The 24,834-nt window shown below is 41.7% G+C and overlaps 1 protein-coding gene across 3 annotated transcripts in view; it reads left to right on the plus strand.

Moving 5' to 3' along the window:
- The window catches only part of dync2h1 (dynein cytoplasmic 2 heavy chain 1), a 136,025-nt gene extending 118,033 nt beyond the window's left edge, over window positions 1-17,992 (plus strand). For all 3 annotated transcript variants that reach the window (XM_085381092.1, XM_085381091.1, XM_085381093.1), the window contains 5 exons: window positions 1,350-1,439; window positions 14,091-14,200; window positions 14,363-14,444; window positions 15,578-15,694; window positions 17,312-17,992. In XM_085381092.1, the coding sequence (XP_085237218.1) occupies window positions 1,350-1,439; window positions 14,091-14,200; window positions 14,363-14,444; window positions 15,578-15,694; window positions 17,312-17,473 (561 nt within the window). In that variant the 3' untranslated portion in view covers window positions 17,474-17,992. The remainder of the gene's footprint in view (window positions 1-1,349; window positions 1,440-14,090; window positions 14,201-14,362; window positions 14,445-15,577; window positions 15,695-17,311) is intronic.
- The last annotated feature ends 6,842 nt before the right edge of the window (window positions 17,993-24,834 follow it).

The raw sequence follows: 24,834 nt of genomic DNA on the forward strand, positions 1-24,834 counted from the left end.
TGATGGCTGTGGCCTCTTTCAGCAGGATAATGTGGCATGCCACAAAGCAAAAATGGATCAGGAATGGTTTGAAGAGCACAACAACAACAAGTATGAGGTGCAGACTTGGCCTCTGAATTCCCCAGATTTCAATCAATTGAGCATCCAGGATTCAATTGAGTAAAAGGGGTGCCAATACAATATTAGGTAGGTGGTTATGATGTTATGTCTGATCGGTGTATATTGATTGCACTCCTGTATACATTTGGTTTGTGTCTCTGTTTTCTGCCACCCTTATCTTGTTAAAAAATAATAATTAAAACAGCATTTTACACTTATTTGTACCCCACAAATGGCAGTGACTTAACTTAAACCAGCACGTTTTTCCTCCTAAGACACTTCAGTGCAACACACACACATACATACACACACCCATCCCCGCAGCAGGAGAGTGAGTGAGTGAATGGTTGACTTGCAGCTGAGAGACATGCAAAGTCTCTTTTATTTCCATTATGGCTTTCATGCCTAAATAACACCAAATTCTCAATTCTCAGCCTCCTGCTGTGCATGTTTGTGCATGTGTGTGTGAGTCAAATCTTTGATCTCTGTTTAACGGTAACATACACGGCCTAACGTGTTCAGGAGTTAACATTCTTCTCTTGAGAAAGCTTTCCTTTCCCAACCCTGCAAACATTTTACATTTGTCTGTGACTTCCAAATTAAGACATTACAGATATTGCTGCACAGACAAGACTGTCTGTGGATCTGCAACAGTTACTTACATCAGGAGACAGACAGACAGTACTGTTTATGAACACAAGAGTATTTTTCACTTGTAAAGTTTAAGTTAGCATTGTAACAAGTCACAAATATATTCAGTATTTTTACAATATATAAAATAGTGCCTGAGATTTATCTCAGTATCACCCAGCTGTAACTGTTTTTGCATGTCATGACAGAAATTGAGGATGTCACCAGTGACATCACAGAAACTTAAATATAGATTGCATTTTAGCTGGACCACAGTGAGGATGTAGCTGGGCGCAGCGTGCCCTTCAGTGACTTACACATATTGTTAAATTTGTATTTTGAATCGTGTCAAGGCAACTCGACAGGGGCTGATGTTGCTGCAGTCCTCCTGCAGATTAACTGTGGCTTGGCTGCCAGCATGGTTAGGAGAAGGACATAGAGGCAGGTTCACATAGTGGCAGAGTAAACCTGCAGAGTACCCCTGTTTTGTTTTTGTTTGTTTTGTTTTTTAAAAAACATGGTTTACATCACTCTTTTGCTTATACTCATTTTTGTGATTTTTGCTTTTATTATTGCTTGCATTGACCTTTATTCTCTGTGCTTGTTTCCTCTTGTCTCAGTGTCCTTTAACATGGCAGAATAAATGGGAGGGACCAGAGGAGCCAATGCAGTACCTCAGAGCAGTCGTAACACGGGCCCTCGCCATACAGGTAACACGTGATGGATGGTATAGCAAAAAGACATAATCTGCTGTCTTTCTTTAGGAACCTGCTTTTCACCACAGTCACAAAAAGAATATTTATAAAAAGCAGACAAACATCTATTAACATGCTATGCAATACATGACAAATATAGTGCATTCTTCGTGCGTGGGTTCTCTCCAGATACTCTGGTTTCCTCCCACAGTCCAAAGACATGGAGTTAGTATAATTGAAAACCCTAAATTGCCCCGTGTGAATGTGAGTGCGAATAGTTGTGTGTGTCTATATGTTAACCCTGTGACAGACTGACGACCTGTACTAGATGTACCCTGCCTCTCGCCCTAAGACAGCTGGAATAGCCTCCAGCACCCCCACAACCCTGAAAAGGATAAAAGGAAGAGAATGGATGGATGGAAAAGTGCAAATGTTTTGAGGCTTAATGCTACAATGGGAAATGGGTGCCGAAATATATGGAAAATCAGTACATAAGGCAAAAAAAAAGAGTTGGCACAAAGCTCAGTATTTGTTATGGCCACCTTTATTCTGTAACACAGCCTGAACACCTTTAGGCAGGCTTTCTTGTAATTTCTTTAAGTAGTCTTCTGGAATAGGTCTCCAGGCTTCTTGAAGGATATTCAAAGCTCTTCTTTGGATGTTGGCTTCCTTTTGTTCTCTTCTCTATAAAGATGATTCCACACTGCTTCAATAATGTTCAAGTCGGTATTCTGGGAATGCCAGTCCATCACTGATAGTGTTCTACTGTGTGTTTCTACTCTCCAGGTATGTTTTTACTACACTGGCAGTGTGTTTGGGATCATTATCATGCTTGAAAATTTAAACTGTTGCCAATCAGACGCTTTCCAGATAGTATTGCATGGTGGTTCATTATCTGATAGTACTTTGCAGTGTTGATAATTACATAAAATTTTGGCAAGATCCCAAACCCCACTGGCTGAAATACAGCCACATGTCAGAGCTTCAATCATGTATTATAAATGGCTATATACACTCACTGTTGTCCAAATTTCTAATTTGGATCCATTACTCCAAAAGACCTATTGGCACTGATTTTCAGTCCAGTAATTTAGCATACCTAAGCATTTTCTCCCTGTTTCCCTTCCTCAAGAATGGCTCCTTGATAGCTACCCTTCCACAGAGAGCAATTCTGATGAGGCTTCAGTAGATGGATCAACTGAAGGGTCAGATGAAATAGAGGACTGTGACAGTCCTGTACTCTACTTACCCAGTTCGCTCAGGCTTTTTTTTTTTTTTTTTTTTTTTTTTTTGAACTTTTAATTGCAGAGCAGGAAAACAGCAGTCACCAGCATATACATACACAGGACAAAGATGCATCTACATGTATAGCAGGACGTGGGAGGCAGAAAGAGAAAGCCAACAGCAATATTAATAAACAATGAAAAAGGTTAACAATCGTCCCTTTGTTGCCAGGCTAAATCCCGTAAGCCCGATTTCAACCTCTGAGCAGAAGGAGTGTTCAGGTGGGCCAAAAAAGGGTCCCATATGCGATAGAAAAGGAAAGGTTTGTCCTTAAGTGCTGTAGAGAAGGCTTCCATTGGCATGATACATATCACAGACTGTAGCCACTGGTTGACAGATGGGGCCTTATCAGAAATCCACAGTACCATAATGCACTTTCGAGCGTAGTGCAGCAGTATGTGAAGGAGATCTTTGCTGCGAAAGCCGGCAGGTAGCTCATCGTTCAGTCCTAACAGGCAAGTCCTTGGACCCAGATGCAGTCGGCAATTAAATATAGTACATAGCTTGTCTATAAGTGATCTCCAAAACTGTAGAATAACAGGGCAGCTCCACAGACAATGAAAAAAGGAACCAACAGCAGACTGACATTTGTTACAGAGATTAGGCAAAGCTGGATACATTATGTGTCTCTTCTCGGGTGTAATATAAAGCCTATTTATAAGTTTAAACTGCCTTTCCCAAATAGAATTAGATGCCAAGGCTTTAAAAGGACGACAACACAACTCATCCCAAGCTTCAGCATCTATAGCGCCTACGTCTGATTCCCATTGGCCCTTGATTTTGTTAGAGTTATCCATTCTAAGATCAGAGAGAATGTTATAAATCTTTTTAGTGATACATTTTAGTTGGGTAGTTTTTACCATGAGTGATTCTATAGGAGAAAGACCAAACCCTCCATTCAAATCCTTCAATTTAGAAGTAATATAGTGCTTTACCTGAAAGTACTTCAAAAAATCCTTATTGGTCAGACCAAACTTGCTTTTCAGTTGATTAAAAGTAAGAAGAGAGTTCTCATGAACAAGATCACCCACTGTATTAATCCCTTTTTGAGACCAGTCCGCAAAACCAGCCTGAAGACCAGGTAAGAAGTCAGGGTTTTCATGAATAGGAGTAAGAAGGGAGAAACAATTAAAATATCCTTCCAGGCGCCTGACTTTGCGCCAAATAACGAGCATATTCTTTAGCACCATATTATCTTGTGTTAGAACTGTGGCTTTACCTGAGGAAATATATAGCAGGTTCCGCAACGGAATGCCCTTTAAAGAAGCGGACTCAGCGCTGAGGTAAATGGAATCCGGATCGTCCATAAACCATTCTGTAAGAAATTTAAACTGTGCAGCCAAGAGGTATTGTGGGAAGGAGGGAGCGGCAAGACCGCCTTTCTGAACAGGCAAACACAGAAAACTGTATCTCAGCCTAGGTCTTTTCTTACGCCATATAAAAGAAATAATTGAACCATTTAATTTTGACAAAACCTTTTTGGACAGAGCAAGCGGTAACATCTGGAATAAATACAAGAGGCGAGGGAGGATATTCATCTTGACCAGATGAATACGACCTAAGAGAGACAGAGGGAGGCTGCACCACCTACCCAAATCGCGATTGATGGTCTGAATTAAAGGGGTGTAGTTCAGACTATACATTTCTTTTAGATTCGGTGAAATCTTTACCCCTAAATAAGTGAAACCGGAGGGAGACCAACGAAAAGGCTGAGAAATGTTTGGATCAACCTCATTTAGAACAGAGAGGGGCATAGCCTCACTTTTAGAAAAATTGATCTTGTAGCCTGAGAAGGAGCCGTATTGGGAAATTAACGCAACTAATCTAGGAATTGAGTGAGCAGGAGAATTTAGAAAAATTAAGACGTCATCTGCATAAAGTGAAATCTTATGTTGAGAATTGTTCAAACAGAGTCCTTCAATAGCAGCATCCTTCCTAATGGCTGTGGCAAGGGGTTCCATAGCCAGGGCGAATAACAAAGGGCTCAGCGGACAGCCCTGTCGACTGCCACGTTCAATACTGAAATTGTCTGACCTATAACCATTGGTAATCACTGCCGAAAGAGGGGAAGTATAAAGGATCTGGATCCATTTAACGAAGTTGTCACCTAAACCAAATTCTTGAAGTGTGAAAAGAAGAAACGGCCATTCCAGACGGTCAAAGGCCTTTTCAGCGTCAAGTGAGATGACTAGAGCCTCAGGGTTAAACAAAGATGAGTGCTGAATAATGTTAAGTAGGCGCCTCACGCTATGTGTGGAATACCGCCCTCGTATAAAACCAGTTTGATCATTCTCAACGATCGAAGGTAGTATTGGCTCAAGACGTACAGCCAGGACCTTAGCAAGTATCTTCAAATCAAGATTTAAAACAGATATAGGCCTATAGGAGGCGCATTCTTCTGGAGGTTTCCCCTTCTTCAGAATTAGCGAAATATTAGCCTCCATTAAGGAGGGGGGGAGAGTGCCTGCCTCAAAAGAGGACAGAAGCATCTTATACAGTGGGGAAGTCAGAATCTTACTAAATTTCTTAAAGAATTCCCCCGTGAACCCGTCTGGACCCGGGGCTTTGTTATTTGGAAGCATCTGAATAACTTTCAAAATTTCACTTTGCGTTATAGGTTTACATAAATCATCCCTTTGGATTTCAGTAACTTTAGGTAAATTTAGTCCTAAGAAGAAGTGATGCATACCTTGTTCCAATGTTGGTTTAAACTGGGAGGTATATAACTGCTTATAAAAAGTTTTAAAAGTATCATTAATAATTAAATTGTCATATTTAGGTAAACCAGATGAGTCTCTAACACATGGGATATTACAACCAGCACCCTTATTATGAAGAAGATTGGCCAGATAGCGGTTAGGTTTATTAGCAAACTCATATAACCTCTGCCTCATGAAGAAAAGAGATTTCTCAGCCTTTCTTGTCAATAGTGCCTCCAAAGCTGTTTTAACCACCTGAATTTCATTCCTTAATTGCTCTGAAGGTGATTCATTATGTTTAGCTTGCAGTTCGTGCAATTCCAGTTCCAATTTCCGTTGTTCCATCTGATTTTTCCGCTTCAGGCCTGCTGAATATGATATAATCAGTCCACGGGTGTAAGCCTTCAGGGTGTCCCAAAGCAGGCCTGGAGAAACTTCAGGGGTTGCATTGACCTTTAAAAAATGTTCAAGCTGATCATTTAAAAATATTTCGAATTTTGGGTCGTGAATCAAAAAATTGTTAAATCTCCAGGTATGAGACCGAGGGACAGGATTTAGATCACTTAGCTGAACAAAAACCGGCGCATGATCTGATATAATAATATCGCCTATTGTACATCTCAAAATGTTTCCCAGTGATCGCTTGGGGGTGAAAACGAGATCGATCCTACTACTTGTTCTATGAACACCGGAAAAAAAAGTAAATTCTTTATCGTTAGGATGAAGAGTCCGCCGGGTATCAACCAGATCAAGTTCGTTACAAGTATCTAAAAGTGCTTTGGCCCTTGTAGACATTTGAATTTGTTTAGGAGGGGATCTGTCCTTAGTTGTAGAAAAATAACAGTTAAAATCACCAGCTATCACAGAATTATCACAAACCCAATCAGAAAAGGAAGAGAAAGTATGAGCAATAAAGTCGTTAGACTGTACTGGCGGAAAGTAAATATTCAGAAATGACACCGCCTGACCACCTAGGGTGCCTTTTAAGGAAACATATCTACCAGACTTATCACAAATTGTTTGGTCAACTGTCAGCGGTAGGTGTTTATGTATTAAAACGGCTACACCGCGGCTCTTACTCGTAAAGGAGGAACTAAAAACTTGACCGACCCAATCACGTTTCAGTTTTAGATGCTCCTGAGGAGACAGGTGAGTTTCTTGCAACAAGGCAACATGTACATTCTCCCTCTTAAGAAAGCTCAATATTTTTTTCCGTTTAACAGGGTTATGTATACCTCCTACATTCCAGGAACAAACATTCAACATTGAATTATCACTTATCATACAACATTTTAAATAAGCATGGAACCACGCTCAGGTGACCAAAGCATAGCTGATATGTAGGGCTCCCAAACACTGCTCTACAACACCAGTGGCAAGTAAAATACACATAGAAAAACAAACGTCCTGCTCTGCTAACAATTAACAGAAAACTATTTATAAGAAACAGAACCGTCAAGAAACCAGTAAGTATAGAGGTCAGACAAAGGTCTTCAACGCCCAGCAGGGGGCGCAAGCAAACTTTCCAACTTGGACATAGAAAGATGCTGGACCAGAGTACGAGTCTTTTCTTAATCAGTAACGTGAAACAGTTGCCCGCCCGCAGCTAAAACAAGAATTCGGATTATAAATGGCTAAATAAAATAGTCTATGTGTATGGGGTTATTATCTCCGCACAGACCCGAAAAGAAAAAAAAAAGGAACCAAACAGAAAAAATAACAATAATAATAAACAGGGAAGGAAAAGAAAAAAAAAAAAAAAAAAAAAGGAGGAGGAGGAGACGAGGGATTGGCGAATGCCTCAGGTATGGGACAGGAGCACAGATCAACAGTCCACTGGAGCCACCGAGGATGAGCGCGGCCCCGCCCCTTGAGGTACGTTATCCAGGTAAGCTGAGACTGCTTCTGGAGATCTAAAAGATTTCTCCTGGCCATCGATCTTGATCCTAAGGACAGCCGGGTACATCATAGCGAAGGGGACACCCATCTCCCTAAGGCGTTGTTTGACGTGGTAGAATCCCTGGCGTTTCTTCAGAACAGCGGCGGAGAAGTCCTCGAATATCATAATAGGAATGCCATTATGAAATAAGGACTGCTTCCTCCTAGCCGCTTGCATGATCCGTGCTTTATCCTGGAAGTTGTGGAGCTTTATGATGACCGCGCGGGGCCGCTGGGCACTGGAAGGGAGGCGTGCAAGCACCCGGTGGCAGCGATCGATTTTAACAGCGCCGCCCTTGAAACTCACAGCCACCAACTCCGGTAACCACGTTTTGAAAAAAGACACAGGGTTGGTACCTTCACTGCCTTCGGGTAGCCCAATAACACGTATGTTACACCGTCGGCTCCTGTTCTCCAAGTCATCAATCTTATCCAAAGCGGCCTCCAGCTTAAGCTCCACTTCAGAAATCTTGGCGCCATATCCCGCTGTAACATCTTCCTGCGTTGATATACGTGCCTCTGCCTCCTTCATTTTAACATCCAATGCAGAGATGTTAGCTGCGCATGTTTCCAGTCTTTTCAGAACTGGATCAATCTTCTTCTCAAAGGAGGCCTCCACCGCCCTCAGCACCTCCGCCGATATCCTCTCCACCAATTTGTCGACGTCCATTCGGTCGAGAAGTGGGGGCGACTGGGCCTCCGCCATAACCGCTACAGCATGATCGCTGAGCGGAGGGTGATTTTCTCCGGATTTGCCCGGTTTCGACCCAAGGTTGAGCTTCTTCTGGGTGCTTGGCATCGTACGAAGTTTAAAAGTCGAAATAAACAGAGACTTTAACCAAACAAGACATATAAAGGCCTAAACAAATGCCAAGCTGCGGGAGCGGGCGAGAAACACAGCTACTCCGCCATTGACGTCACGTGACCCCCACGCTCAGGCTTTTTAACGAAACTCTATACACCGTTCCGAGATATGGCACGTTTTTGGCTAATTGTTCTTTTGGAATCACCTTGTTCGTGCAAATATATGTGTTGTCTTTTCCACTTTTGTAAATAATGTGTTGGTTCTTTGCACAGGTTTATCTCTTAATGTTAGGTGTCATTTTCTACACATGAATGAATAATAGGTCAGTATTTAAGTGGCTTGACAACCAAAAAGTAACATTTCCCTGAAAATGGTCAGGTACAAGGACTGGAGTGAAACTGAGCGTAAAAGCAGCCAATGCCCAAAGAAAAACACTGAAAGACCTTCAAAAAAATGTGAAGAACTATTGCTTGAGATCACTTTGAAAAATGAAAAGAAATTGTGGCTCCATAGAAGCAAAAGAAAAAGGCTTTGCACCTTAGTGTGTAACAGTTGTTATCATTTAGTTTTAATTATTTCTTCACGGGCTGAAATTCACAAGAGCCCACTACTATAAGAGCACCTTTGTCCTCAACAACACATGGTATTTTCTGATGGCCTGAGTTAAAAATTGAGATGGCCTTGAGAATCCTCTGTAGTGCTGCTCTCAACGGAAGGAGACTTAAGAAGTATAAGAGTTTTCTAATCAGCCTTTGAGGGATCCATTTAAATTCATCATGCATTTATCCTACCCAGAGCTTTGTCATTCAGCAGTGATGAATATTAACAGATTTCTTTTCTAAAAATTTTAATTCCAAAGGATTTAAAGAGAACCTCGCATTTCAGAGATCATAAAATATGAAGTGGAATTCCACTTTTTATAAACGGATCTCAAAACAACAAGAGGCCTTTAAGCTGAATTTGCGGTACTTTACGTTATGACATACAGGGTGGTCTAGGCAATGTGTTTATTAAAACGCTGCCAGAAAATTTCTTGTTGTTTTCAATAGGGGTACATAAATAAAAGGGGATTATTCTATAAAAGCAGGAGGTTCTGGGAAGTGTCAGCCTTAGGTTGGTGCCAGGAAATAAGGGTTCTGGCGGAAATTCCTCTCTATCTCCGCTCAACTGTGTCTGACTGTACTTCAATATGTTCTGGCAGACTAGAATGCACACATACACCCTCACGTTCAGAAATTATTTCTGTGTGGATGCATTTCATTATCTGCGTGGGCGAGCCTCCCTGCCTCTGTCTGTCTGCTGGCCTGCCTGTCTACCCATCTGTTTGCGTGTATGTCTGCCTGATACTCGATTTTTGTTTTTTCTCTTTTTTTGCCCTGTCTTCTAGCCTCCCTGTCTACCTACACTCCATCTGTCTTAGTATGTGTCTGTCTAGAGGCTGCGCTGTCCTTAATTGTCTGTTTCTGCCCATCAGCACTGAGTGATATCTCTGTTTGCAGCATGTCTGTATTCTATTAGCTAATCAGCGCAATAAAGGCGGACTCTTCCAGAGCTGCAGCTGTGTGGAGCTGCTGAAGAATAAAAAGCCAACAGCACAGCAGTGCACCCAGACGAACAGGACGACCTTGACAGCACTCAAATGCTTGCACACATACAGTATATACGCACAAATAGCATGAGCAACATCAGCACAACTCGGTTCGCTTTATTATTAATGCACCCAAATCTTTCTTGGTGCATGCCTCGCTTTGATTATGTGTGCCCACATGCGCCCGGTTGCAAGTGTGTACTTGTGTGTATGTGAAGCTAGGATTTATGCACATTTCTTCTTGACATAAAGCTCATCTCAGTTTATCTCTAAAGCCAGTGCAGACTGATTCTGTGGTAAAAGTGAATCTATTAATAAAAGAGATTGGATCTCTATTGGACAGATAAAATGTTTGCTCATTCTGCCTCCATTTGTCAGCATTTTTCTTCAGTTGACATTAAATCTTAGAACTGAAGCCAATCGGGCTTAAATAATCTTTTGTATTTATAAAGTTTAAAAGCACAGTGAAATCAGTTGTGCTCTGCAACATTTACCAGTAATAAAGTATTTTTGCTTGCCACACAATTTAATAATTTTTTTTATCCCTTTTTGTTGTGACACAATAGATGGCCGACATCTAATCAAAGCAGATGTTGCTGAATATAGCAGACTGCATCAACATATTGGACGGGGCTAACAAAGCTCCAAGTCCATCTGTGCAGAGTTACACAAAGAATTATGTTTAACATCACTGTTTGTCTGGGTTAAGCATTTATTTTATTTTACTGTTTTTGCACAAAACCCAAGAATCTGGGAGTGTTTCCAGGATTATTTTTAAAGTTGGGATGGCAAATCTTAATACTTGATTATAAATACAGTTAAGAAATTGCTGTAGAAAATATTCTGCATGGTTTTTGGTCTCATGCGCAGACCTTGTACAGATATACTTTGGGAAAAGCAGCACTGCACGTTGTTTTGTATTTAATTACTCTCTTACAAAGTGCTGAAACACATACTCATTACTTAAAAGAGAAGGATAGAAATAGAAATGGCATTACATAGAAATACCTTAATCAAGTACATTAAAACTGTACCTCAGAATAGTGCTTCAGTAAATGTACACCACTAACCCTGTCCACGCGCTCATAAAATGGCGTTGGGCTTTGCGAGGTTTGTGGGCGTGCGTCTGTATGTGTATTATGTTCCCATTAGTGCATAATTGGTGTTCCAGTTTTATCAGCTTGTTGATGCGGTGATAAAAAGGTGAGGCATTAAATGGTCTATTAGCTACATTAGGCTGTGCATTTTATTCTCTCCTTTGTAACCCTTTGGCTTCACTTTACAAATACACAATAACTGAGACAAAAATTACTCTGTCCAATTTAGGAACCATTCCACTGAAAGATACATGCTGGGTCCACGTGTTTTTGGACTGTGACATTATTTATTATTTTAGCTGTTCACCAAAATGTGGTCAAGTTACAGTTACATGATGAATATGAGTTTGAATCTCAACCTTTCACCTTTTATTTAAAGGTTTGAATAAAAATATTAGCTGAAATGTTTTTCTGAACAGTTCGGTGTTTTTAGAGGTTCAATATGTAATTGGACAAATCAACATATTAATAAATACTTTGTAAAAATCCTTTTCTTTAAATGATCCCCTGAAGTGTGGCACTCGTGGCCCTCCCCAAATAATGGTTTTCCTGCTGTGTGTGTGTATGTTTTTGGCCATTACTGCTGCTCCATTCAGTTGTTGTTGATCGACTCAGACCAGGTGATTAACTCTGCAGAATATTCTGCTAATTTACTTCTCAAAACCTGATGGATTGCAACTATTTGCCCCCTTCCTGATTTCTTCGTTTTCTTTCGTTTTTTTTATTTTTTTCATATTTGTCACATTCACCTGTTTCAGATCATCACAACAAGCTTTAATTTTAGAGAAAGATGACCCAAACAAATATACAATGCAGTTTTTAAATGAACAAAGTCCTACGCTGTGTTTATGGAAAAGTCTAATATGTTCTTTCTGTTTTGAGGCTGGTGACTGGTTTGCATCTTGTAATGAATATGCTTCTCTTTATGGTAGACCTGGATAATGATATAAGATAAGATAAGATAAGATAAGATAAGATAGAACTTTATTAATCCCTCGGGTGGGTTCCTCTGGGAAATTCGACTTCCAAAAAAAGCACAGCAACGACCAAAGTTACAGTTACAGAACTGTTATATATATATATATATATACACACACACACACACACACACACACACACACACACACACACACACACACACACACACACACACATATATAAATACAGAGACAAATATAAATAAAATATACAAAGGGGATAAATAGAATAAATAGGAATAAAAAATAAAAATACAAGTGAATTGCACATTTCAAGTATTGAGTCTATTGCACTGTTGACTATTTACAAAAAGTATTGCACAAGGTATTGTACAGTGAGGTGCAGAGGCACTACAGCTTAGTTGTTCCCCCCTCCTTTGTCCTCCTGTTTCCCCTCCCTCTCCCCTCCAGAGAGGAGTTAAACAGTCTGATGGCGTGTGGGACAAAGGAGTTTTTAAGTCTGTTAGTTCTTGTCTTGGGGAGAAGCAACCTGTCACTGAACAGACTCTTCTGATTGTTTATGGCCGTGTGCAGAGGATGCCCAGCATTGTCCATAATGTCCATCAGTTTCTTTAATGTCCTTTTCTCTGCCACTGTCACCAGAGTGTCCAGCTTCATGCCGACCACAGAGCTAGCCTTCCTGATCAGTTTCTCCAGCCTGGATGAGTCCTTCTTTGCTGTGCTGCTCCCCCAGCACACCACAGCATAGAAAAGTACTCCAGCAACCACCGACTGGTAAAACATCCTCAGGAGCTTCCTGCAGATGTTAAAAGACCTCAGCCTCCTGAGGAAGTACAGTCGGCTTTGGGCTTTTTTATACAGGTGCTCTGTGTTGCATGACCAGTCCAGTTTATTGTCCACCCACAGCCCGAGGTACTTGTACTTGTTGACCACCTCCACCTCCTCCCCCTCTATCTGAACCGGCAGTGGACCTTCTCTGGACCTCCCGAAGTCCACAACCAGTTCCTTAGTCTTTGAGGTGTTGAGTTGCAGGTGGTTTGTGTGACTCCATGCGACAAAGTTCCTCACCAGACTTCTGTACTCCTCTTCTTGATCATCCCAGATACACCCCATGATGGCCGTGTCATCTGCAAACTTCTGAATATGACATAATTCAGAGTTGTAGCAGAAGTCAGAGGTGTACAGGGTGAAGAGAAGAGGGGACAGTCGGAGATCCAAGCCACCAGGCAGGGGTCCACCTCCATCCTGTTCAGTTTTTCCTGAAGCATACAGGGCCGGATGGTATTAAAGGCACTGGAAAAGTCAAGAAACAGGATCCTGACCGTGCCTTTTCCCCCATCCAGGTGTGAGTGGGCTCTGTGTAGGAGGTACAGGATGGCATCCTCCACTCCGACACCCACCTTGTATGCAAACTGTAGTGGGTCCTGGGCATGTTGTACCTGTGGTCGGAGGAGGTTGAGGAAGAGCCGCTCTAGAGTCTTCATAAGATGTGACGTCAGTCCCCTCCTGGAGACTGTCCTTCCACTCGGCTGAATGTTCTAAAGGGTTTTTTTCATAGGAAAGGACCCTGTGGTCATCTGGCACTGTTATCTTCAGTGGATGTCTAAACCTTTTTATGTTGCGGTGCTCACCGGTGTGTCCCAAATGCACTCAATTCTTGATCTGACCACTCCTAAAGTCCCTGCTACCTCTCTGTTGGATTTGTTTAGTGTATGTAGCCTGAGGACGGCCTGTTCCTCCTGCAGTGAGTGCTCCTTTGACAGCATATTTTGGATTAACCCAAACAGCTTCCACTCTTCAGCTTATATCCGGACATCTGACCTACCTAATTTATGAAAAAATGTAGCCCACACTTGGCCATAAAACAGCTTTATAATTATGTATCCAATTACATCTGAGCCTCTGTTTATAAAGACACCTACTGTGGTTCATGCACTTTTTGTTTGTGTTTGGTTTTTTTGTTCAACCCCTCCAATTAAACCTGTGCTACACTTTAAGCCCATAGTCATTATTTAACTGAAACTAGAATAAGCTCTGGTACACACACAAAAAAAACCCCAAAAGCACATGGATCTAACTGTATGTTTTATTTTATGAGAAGCACAAGCATGTAACGTAAACAAGTTTTTTAGAATTCAAATCTGTGTCGTATTTCCATGTGACATAAAACTGTGTGACGCCTTTGTGTTACAGATTTTATGCCTGCATTATGTGTTAGCTTTGAGTCTTTATTTGTAATTTGCAAAGTATTTGGCTCATTAATCTTTGCGTCTACACATCTCTCTGTTTCTGTTTCTCTGTCTTTCTTTTCATACAGAGTTGGGTGGAACGTGCAAATAGACAGGCACTCCTGTCAGACATCCTAGATCTATCTGAGCTATTTCACCCTGATACCTTTCTTAATGCTTTGAGACAGGAAACTGCCAGGTAACACACACACACACACACACACACACACACACACACACACACACACACACACACACACACACACACACACACACACACACACTGGACACCTTCATAGGGGATTGAATAAGTGTATATATCAATGTTAAAAATACATATATTCATTTTGCTTTTTTTAAGGACCATGTCCTGTTCTATGGATAGTTTGGTGTTTGTTTCGTCATGGAGGAGTTCAATTGCACAAGCAAAACTACAAGTAAAGGTAAAGCCAGTCATCTACTGCTCATGCATGCAAACATCAGATCCTCACCTCCATCTACAGAAGAATACAATTGCTATAACCAAGGTACACTGGCTGAGTGATAATTATTGGAGGAGAAGACAGCAAGAATAGATACAGATGCAGGTAAGGAGGCAGGAGTTACAAGACTGAAGAAAAAGGAGAGACTGGGGGTAAAAGAAAAGCAAAGAATTAGCCATTGTGCCAGAACTCAACTCTTTAAGAAGGGTACGTTACCCAGAATTATGCCTGATTTTGGGACATGGGGATCACTCAGCTAACCCAAACTGCACTTTTGGAAATGTGCAAAGATCCCCCTGGTGTGAATAAAGCCTTTATTAGGGACAAAGCCGCTGCTGACAGCAGCCAGCTCAGGTCTCTGGTGCGTTTTGGATATATTGTGTAATTCTAGTCCTTTCTGACCAAACAGAACTGTGCAGCACTCCTCTCAGTCATCAGTTATTCATTTTATGCTCTGATTTAAGGGTGATATGACTGTCTTTAATATAATACTTTGAGGCAATACTTCTAGTACTCTCATGCCAATAAAAATTGGCACAGTTTGACATGCGCTTAGTTAAAATACACAAAGAGAGAAGGAAAGGGTGTTGGTGCTGACAAAGAGGCTGCAGCTGCAGGGAGGGAAGGGGAAAACACTCAGACGTCTGACAGAGAAAGTGAAAGGATATAATTGTTGTGAAGCAATGAGCTCTCTCTCACTCACACACACACACACACACACACACACACACACACACACACACACACACACACACACACACACACACAATATGTAAAAACATTTTCTGGATTTGTGTCTTGCTCTCACTCTCTGGGTTTTTCTTTCCCAGATTATGGTGATATAGTACTTGTATGTGTGTGTCTGATTTGACGCCAGAGTTCCCTTTATTGTCTGTCCTACTGTGGAAAATCCCTGAGTCACTAGACTGACTTCACTTGATGTCTCTTTCATGTAGTATGTAGCATGCTAGTTAATCTGGGAAGGGCTCCCACCAGTGTTCAGCGTTTAAGTCACAGAGTAGCTGTTTTCCTGTTGTTCCATTTTCGCGTGTCTGTTTCTCTTGTTCATCTTATCATTTGCATTTTCTTTGTAGATTGGAGGTCTCCAGTTGGAGGGTTGCAGTTTTGATGGTGTCCATCTTTGTGAGAACCAGCATGATTCTCCCAGCGTGTCAGCTGTCCCTACGTGCTACATGGCCTGGGTTCCACAGGTATGCATGTGTTCTTAAAAGAGAGAACCACACTGTGCAGCACCTGACAGTAATCATCTTAAATGTTTTGTTCAAGATTTCCAAAGCCCACAGCAACGTCGTCTTTCAAAACCCAAACATGTACAGTTTAAGCTAATAAATTGTATAAAACAGAATTCTTTTTGTTTACATTTTAGGGTTTTGGCAGCAATTGTTTGCAATTTTATTTGAAAAGTGACACAAATGACTAGATCATTTTTTAAACAGTTGCCAGGTGCTCTCATGTCAGTTGACTACTCTGTTAATGAAGTACTTGTTCTTTGACCTTGGATGTTGCGTTATGGTGGAAATATGAATTTTTATCAAAATTACACAAAGTCTGGAGGACGCTCTGGGGATTTGTGCAGATGGGAGTTTTTTGCTGTTTAGGCTTCAGTGACACAGGTAGAGCCCAGCCAAATATCTGACTGATATGGCTGATATTTGCTAACATGTAACAGCTGATAAATACTAATTTAAAAAGTAATGAAGAGACGAGAGGATCGTCTTTCAACTGCGTTAGAACATTTTTCAGTGTTGATGTTGCATAGTTTGTCCAACAGAGGGCGCTATACAGCTTCAGTGTTGACATTGAGACGTTTATTTTTAACTTGGATTGTTAATTATTTTAGTAACAATTCATAAATAACATATGAAATAAATAACATTTGTCTGTTTGCCATATTTGTAAAAGACCGAATATTAGTATTGGTCTTAAAAATCTTCTGTCAGTCCCTAAAAAGAATTAGTGGTCATCGTCGGCCTCTCTGGCTTTTTATTAGCACTATTCATGTGCAACATGTCTTTATGGTCAGTTTTTAAAACCCTTCCACGTAACTACAGCCCACAGACTCTTGGTTTGCCGGACACCAAATATATGAGTGCTCCAGAAAAGAATCGCTCTGACTAAAATTTCAGTGTGGACGTCAAGCTTAGGTTTAAGAATTGTTCATAGCGAGTCATCCAAACCATGCAGCAGCATATTAATGTCTAAACTCATGTTGTAGATGGATCGTCTCAGGTCTTCTCTTGCTGAAGTTGGGTCAGTTTTTGGCGTCTTCTTCTTACCATGTGATTGCATTTGTCTCTGCCTATCGGGGACCCGCACACGAACGTTTATTGAGGGGAAAAAAGTTAATCCTCATCCTCCTTCTTTGCTGGGCTAAGAAATGGCTAATGATGTCAGACTTAAGAGGTTGACTGGGCTCTACAGGCTGGTCTTGAGACCTTTCGACTGGTTGGCGAGTAGTTGCTGTGAGATTGGTTGCAAAGAGGCTACACTGAAATGCGATTGCTTTGATCTCTCTTTGCGACTGATTTAACCTAGAGGCAGCCAGCAAGTTCCAGCAACCACTCGCCAACTGGTCTAGGAATTCACATTTTCCCTAGTGACCAGAGTTTGCCAGGTCTTCACTGACCAATGACTGAAGTTTTATATGTTTTATCTAATCAGTTACATTGCAGTGGCAGAAAGTTGTCATTTATTTGTTATCACGTTTGTGAGATATGTCAATTTTTAATCATTTAGCATGAAACTCTGTGACTATACAGTATTTGTGCATACTTACGCTCATACACTAAATTTCTACTTCATCCTAGAACTCTGTTGCTGCCTGCACTGCAGCAGAGGAGAGTATCTGTCTGCCTCTCTATACCAGCTCTGAGAGGGTGAAGGTGGTCACGCACATCTCTCTGCCCTGTGGAGCGAACCCCAACCAGTGGATACAGTGTGGAGCTGCTCTTTTTCTCAAACAGCAGTAAGAGGACGGGATCTGGTTGTGGCGAGAGTCACAGAGAGAAAAAGGATTTTCTGTGCTCAGTATCTGACCAGGGCAACAAATAAACCAGATGGATTGTTAGCACTCTGATATGTCAGGGTAATTTTTCAGTGACGCGCATTAGCTCATAGACCAAACCTTTTAAAACACATTTGCTTTATATCATATCATTTGTATAACAGAGTACAAGGGAAAGGACCAGAGTGAAGGAAAACAGGACCAAAGAATAACTGATGCTTTCTCGGGTTGTGCTACGACACTAAAACTGAATAAAAAGCTAAAAGACAAACAGCGGTGATACTGTTAATAAACTATACATGCATTATTATTTGGATCCCAAGAAACACTACTACACTAAAACTGTCAGTAAGTCTTGCTACTTCCAGTCTCACAAGAAAATTGTGTTTATTACATATTAAAAAATGTTTTTTGCATAGGCATTGTATTCCCTGCTGTACTTTTGGACGTATTTATTCAAAATAAAGGTAAAATAAAAACCATCTTTCCTGCCTTCAATAGAATAACATTGCTAAAGTACTAAAAGAGATGTGTGTGTTTGTGCGTGGTGTTTCAGAATGGCGCTGACCCTCCGTCACATACTATTAGTAGTCAGAACTGTTTGACAGTGAACTGTACAGATCTCAGTTCACTGTGTTCTGCCTCTCCCACAGCTCTGCTGAAAGGGGCTTTACAGACATGATGCACTTCAGTGTCAGTTCTCTTTCTGTAACGCAAATACACACACATGCACAAGTTAGTCCCTAACCTCTGTGTGATTGGTTCTGAGTTGAGGTTGAACAGAGTCAGTGAAGCTGTGATGGATGGCCGCTGAGCTGCAAGTGTGGGCGTGTGATTTGGAAGGTGTGTATGGGCGCTTGTGTATGAATCCAATCATAAGCATCAAGCTTGATTGATGGCTTAATTAAGATTCCCCCCTCCCCCACTCACTTTTTCAATTTTTCTCATGCCTTTGCGCAAATGTCTGTTAATGTCAGTGTATGAAAGTGTGATCACATCTGTGTGTGTGTGTGAGGAGACGGAGAGGAGAGTTGAAATTAGGGAGGAGCGGGTATTGTGTGTGCACTGCAGTGTGACAAAATGGGAGTGAAATGGAACAGCAGGTTTAAAAAAGAGAGAGGATTGGATTTCAGCGAAACATGGCCCTCTGGGTCAGAGAGGGAGAGCGAGCGAGCGAGAGACAGACAGAAGGATGGAGGCAGAGGAGGAGAGAGGGAGGTGATGATGCAGGGACGGGAAAGAGCGAGAAAAGGGCCGTAAAACTTGGGCGAGAAAATTGAAGAGAAACAGGAAAATGAGTGTGGCTAAGGTGACAGGGTTTGGGAGGACAGGTTAAAGGGAAAGATGGATGGAGGGAGTGAGGACAAGTAGTGAGTGAGTTATGGGGAATCAACAGGGGAGGGAGAAAGTGAAACACAGGGAGCTTATAGAAAGGTTTATACCTGCTACGGTACTGGAAACACTGCCAGTTTGTCCTGTATTTCCTTAACAGCATAAAGATCTTTAATGTTTTCATTAGATTGCACTGTAACAAGTCAAAATGGGAATCTAAAGGCTGATTATTTTCTCTCTGCTCAAAAATGAGACGTTGAAATTGGATTCAAAACAGTGAGCGCTGTTTCACAACTCTTCCTCGCGTTTTGATGACTTCTAATCCTGTAGGCAGCGGTGGAAAATTAACATCAGCATTGCAGCAGAGGGGGGAGAAAAAAAAGGCTTTTGCCAAGGGCTTGTTTCCAAGGTAATGTGTTTACAGAGTTTTGTCTTTATCTCAAATTAGCATTCCAGGTTTGAGAAACTATTGTGATAAAACTCCTGCTGCGACGGTGTTCAGCAGCTGCCTTTGCAGGTTGTTTGTTTGGAGTTCTGATCACAAACCCACACGACATGAGTAATCCGGTGAAACGTCAGAGCAATGATGTAAACGCGGCACGCTGCAGATTCCTGCGATAGACAGATTTCTGATTTACCTCAGCAAAGCATTGTAATCCGTTTGTAAACCGCCACGTTTAGTGCGCGCATAGCATTCAAAAAACTCCCACTTTTCAATAATAATAAAAAAATCTTGGCCTTTTCTTTGCCTTTGTCTTGACCCGCCCTCCATTCTTCCCGAGCTTCCTCCATGACGTCCACAAGTGTTTGGGGATTTTCTGTGTTGTTTAAGCAACAATACAATAATGCTTATGTAAACCGTGCATATGTGAGACATAAACATTTTGTTTTCTGTCTGATAATGTCTCTAACACTTGTGGGGGGCTTTTTCGTCCAAATAAACATGAGGAAATAAACAGGAATGAACAGGACCTTGTCATTTGTTTTTCTATACTGTAAAATATACAATCAGGCCTCCTCAGATTGGAGTCAGGTTTGGTCTACATTTAGTCTTCCTTTCACGGCGTGTCGAATGGTATTTTAACTTTTGGCATTCAGCATGCTAACCAGGCCAACATGTGTTGGCTCGCCATAAAACAAGGCTGATAAAATATCTGCTTCCCAGATTTTAAAATGTTAGAGACACTCCCTTATTGGGCACTTGCCATATTTTAATAAGCAGTACAGGACTGGAACCTTCATGGGCTTCACAATTTGATTCAGAAGTCTCACTGCGCTGTTTTCCCAGTAAACGACAACAGAAACGCTTCAGTGTGTCCAAACTCAACAGAGAGTTTTCTTCAGGGGTGGGAAGTGAGAGGAAGAAGCCAACACAGTCAAGCCGGATGGAAACATGCAGAAAATACACTGCAGGAGAGCAAAATGGAGGAGGTGTAGAGAGAGATGCGAACACTACTGGCAAGGAGGCAAGAGAGGAAAAGTGGGATCTACCTGGCAGTGAGCAAGTTCGATTGACCCAAAGGCAACAGCAGCTGAAAAATATTGTACCAAGACATGTTTGCTTAATGCACGCTCTGCAGCTGTACATATAGTGTCTGTTTATCTTTAAGCGATATTAAAGTTCCTGGTGATATGAAAAGACCACTTAATACTGTCATATTTAATGCTTTGTACTATTTTATCATAGTGTCAGATCCACTGGTTTCAGACTGGGTCTGCCACACCCCTCATCACAAATACTGCCAGTTGTTACCTGTTAATTGTCCGTTATCTGTTCAATTCCAGTGTTAGTGACTGAGGAGCCAAAGATAGTGGTTTTTGATTGATTATGTAGGATATTGAGTTTTTGTTATTAAATAGTGTGTCAGGTTGTATTTTATTATTTTGGCCCTGGAGAGCTCGACACTTCCTTTTTTATCCCTCAGCATAAACATGCCGACTGGGGTGTTGTCACCATGCCGGCGGGCGGGCAGACGGGGTGGACAGTCAAGTTTGTGGAAGTGGTAACTCGAGAACAAGGCGATTAGGATTTTGAAATTGATACCATGGATTCATCTGCTAAACATCTTGGACCAGTTAGAATCTCAGTGACCTCGACCTCAAGGTGAAGGTCAAAGGTCAAGTTTTCTTGAGCATCTGTTGGGTGTTCAGAACTGCCCTTCTGCAGACCTCTAAAAGTTATCAAACCTATCTGACATTAACTGGCCAAGAAACAGCTTGTTGATCCATTGTCCCATTCATTTTGAACTTCTAAAAAAGGGGGACTGTAGATTCAAATGTCTGTAATTCTTCAACAATTCATGCAAAAAAAAAAAACCCCCAAAAACCCAGAGCAAACAAACTTCTAAAACCCTTTGAATTAAAGCGGAAAGTCTGCACTTTAGTCTGCCCCATATTGATTGTTTGATTTACAATCCACTATGGTGGTGTTACAGAGGCTAAACTACAAAGGTTATGTCTTTGTCCCACACATTATGAGGAGCACTACTTACCTCATGCTAGCTTCCTCTCGTAATGGGCCTTTCCTTGCCACAGCGCTGCCATCCAAGATGAGAGTACAAGATATAATGAGACAATGTATTAGTGGTCAGCTGCTGCTTTAGCCAAGATGATCATTTCATTCCTCTCCTAATAACAACATAGGATCCCCAGAGCCCATTAAAATAATTGCAAGGGACCCACTGCGAAAAGGTTTAACACTAGCATCCCCAGGCTTCTACCTTTCTACCTATAAAACCCGAGAGCAGTCAAATGGTGGAAGTGGAAGCTAAATTGGCTAGTCATTCATATGTATATTAGGTCGTTACCTAGGAATTCTGGAGGGAGGGGAGTGGGGGTGAGTGATTGAGGGGGTGGGGGAGCTGCTAAAAGCTGTGAACTTCCTTTTGTGTTTCATCTTGATGCATTCTCAATCATCCAGGGAAATAAATCTCCAAAAGTCACCAACTTGGAGTGTTTCAGTTTGCCATCTTAGGGAGAAATCAACACACATGGGTGTATGTCCTTTGTTGCTGAGATTTATTGATAAAAACAGTACAAAAAACCAACCATTTGTACACATATTTACAAATGGCCTGCTGAGTGGTGCATGGAGCATGTTCATTGGTTCATGGACCTCCCTGAACTAATGGCATTTATTGCAATTGTCATCTTGCGGGGGGTTAACAGGGTTCCATCTCTAAATGACTGCTGGTCAGCAAACCTGGGAAACCCACAGATAATTGGAACTATGGCACGAAACCGCTTCCAAAACATCATGCAACACCTACGCTTTGATGACAAGTCCACCCGCAGTGATCGAGCAAAGACTGATAAGTTCGCTGCAATTTCCAGTGTGTGGGGATCATTTGTCACCAACTGCATCACGTGCTACAACCCTGGTCTACATATCACCGTTGATGAACAGCTTTTCCCATCAAAGACTCGGTGCTGTTTCCTGCAGTATATTGCAAGTAAACCGGACAAGTTTGGGATCAAGTTTTGGGTGGCTTGCGACCTAAAATCCAAGTACATTTGCAATGTCTTCCCATATCTTGGCAAGGACCCCAGTCGTCCCACTGGGGAGAGACTTTCTGAAAATGTAGTAATGAGGCTGATGGAACCATTCCTAGACAAGGGCAGAAATGTTACCACGGACAATTTTTTCACATCGCTTTCACTGGCACAAAAACTTCTTAGACGGAAAACCACCATCCTCGGCACAGTCAACAGGATTCGCAGGGAAATTCCTCAATCCACTAGACAGACAGATCGCAATGTATTCACCACTCAGGTATGTTGCAGGTCTTTTGTGGTTCTATGTTTATGTGTTTCATTGTGTGTAAAAGGGCTATGAAAATAACAATTTATCTTATTTCTTAGGTGTTTTCAACCTCTGCTGCCACGCTGACGGCATATGCGGCCAAACGGAAGAAGACAGTCTATATTCTTAGCAGCATGCACAGCGTGGTTCAGACTGATAACACCACCAAAAGGAAGCCAAACACTGTCACCCTTTACAACAAAACAAAGTGTGGCGTGGATGTGATGGACCAGATGGTTCGGGAGTACACTGTCCGCAAAGGAACACGGCGCTGGCCAGTCGCCGTGTTTTATAACATGATTGACATGGCAGCACTGAATGCACATGTGCTGTATCAAGCATGCACCGGGACGAAGGAAAGACGGGTGGACTTCCTGGTGGCGCTTGCAACAGAGTTGGCTCACTCTCATGTAGCTGCGAAGAAGGCAAGAAAAGATCAGTTGCTTCGGGCAGAACCCTCCACACCGAGCCCTGGAAAAAGAGCCACGTGTCAGGTCAAACACAAATGCAAGAAAAATCAGGCCACTGTGCGATGTGTTCACTGCTACAGGTACACATGTGGTAAATGCAGACGACAGATACCGTGGCAGTGCCAGGATTGTGAGTGATTGCTGAAAATGTTGAAATGTACTCACTCACTTTTTATCATTATTTGTAAATATGTGTACAAATGGTTGGTTTTTTGTACTGTTTTCATCAATAAATGTCAGCAACAAAGGACATACAAAGGACATGTGTTGATTTCTCCCTAAGATGGCAAACTGAAACACTCCACTCCCAAACCCCCTCAATCACTCACCCCCACTCCCCTCCCTCCAGAATTCCTAGGTAACGACCTAATATACATATGAACGACTCCAGCATTTGACTGACTGCTCTCCGGCTTTTAAAGGTAGAAACGCAAAATGATGACTCCGCGGGGGTCTAAGGTAGAAAACCAAAATGACTGCTCTCCGGGGGTCTAAGTGATCTTAAATATATCTTATATATCCTATATATATATATGTGTAAAAGAAGCTCTGGCCTCGTGCCTTGAGAACAAATACAGTGTAATCATAGGAGGGAAAAAAAGTTCAGTATTGTAGCTAATGTAATTTCCTTTGATAATGTGTAGAGCCATTTGATTTCTGGAGCGACTGCACAGAACATGAAACAAACGTTTTCAAAGAGACATTTTCCTTTTTACATTTGTTTTTTATGTGCATAAAATAGTAATGAAAATTGTTCACTGTTCAGTTTTCTATATACATTTTGAGTGGTGACCGCAGGCTGATGGTTTTCATGATTACATGCTGATGAAGGGCACGAGATGCAGTTTTAACTACTGCCAGATATCCCTGTCCCTGTCTGAAGTCCTTTAAAATCAGTCTGTTGGCCTGTGCACGATATTACATTTAAAATATCTATAGAAAAACATGTTTTCCTCTCATGTGAGTGTCACATATGTAAAACTGTGCCTGTGTACAAACCTCTGGGAACCAGTATGAGACAGCCTAGTACAGAAAAGTTGACGGCAGCAGTTTTTTACAGTGAAAGCCTTCAGGATGTGACATGAAGCGATCTTGTTTGTTCATTGCAAAGAGTGCAGTCTCTCTTCAGTTGCCTCACAACACGTATTTTGTGTTGTGCTCCAAATGATTTCATCCTTTTTGTTTTGTTCCTGTGCAAACGTGTGAGTGAGAATGTGGGAGTATGCATATGTTCTCCTCAGTATACTGTACGATGGTTTGTGAGTTCAAGTGTGTGCATGCGTGTGTGTGTTCTAGTGTGTCCTTTCCCTGGAGAGATATCCTGCCTCCAGCATAGTCAGAGGGGCTGACAGATGACCACAAGGTCACTCATCTCCTCAATCTGTGACCCTCTCAGGAGGCACAAACACCCATAAGAGGGATTTCATTCCCCTTTTTTTCCTCTTTTTGCTTTGAATCGCTTCTATTCCTCGCTCCTCTCCTCTTCTGCTGCCTTCAGTCTCAACTTTACTTTGTTCTCTTGTCATTTGCACTTATCTTTTCCTCCTTCACACCTCTTATTCTCCCCTCTGCGGTATCACCTTTTCCCTTTTTTTTGCCTCACCTTCTGAGTTTTTTTTCTTTACAATTTCTAATTTTGCACTCCCTTCTTACGTTGTTGCCCCCTTCTCACTCGAATTAATGACCTCTGTGCAAACTATTGAGATTATTGTATTAACTAGG

Source organism: Rhamphochromis longiceps, linkage group LG14 (assembly GCF_057381845.1).
Source record: "Rhamphochromis longiceps isolate RC_006_pf linkage group LG14, R_longiceps_female_GT1.1, whole genome shotgun sequence".
Taxonomy (NCBI): Eukaryota; Metazoa; Chordata; class Actinopteri; order Cichliformes; family Cichlidae; genus Rhamphochromis; species Rhamphochromis longiceps.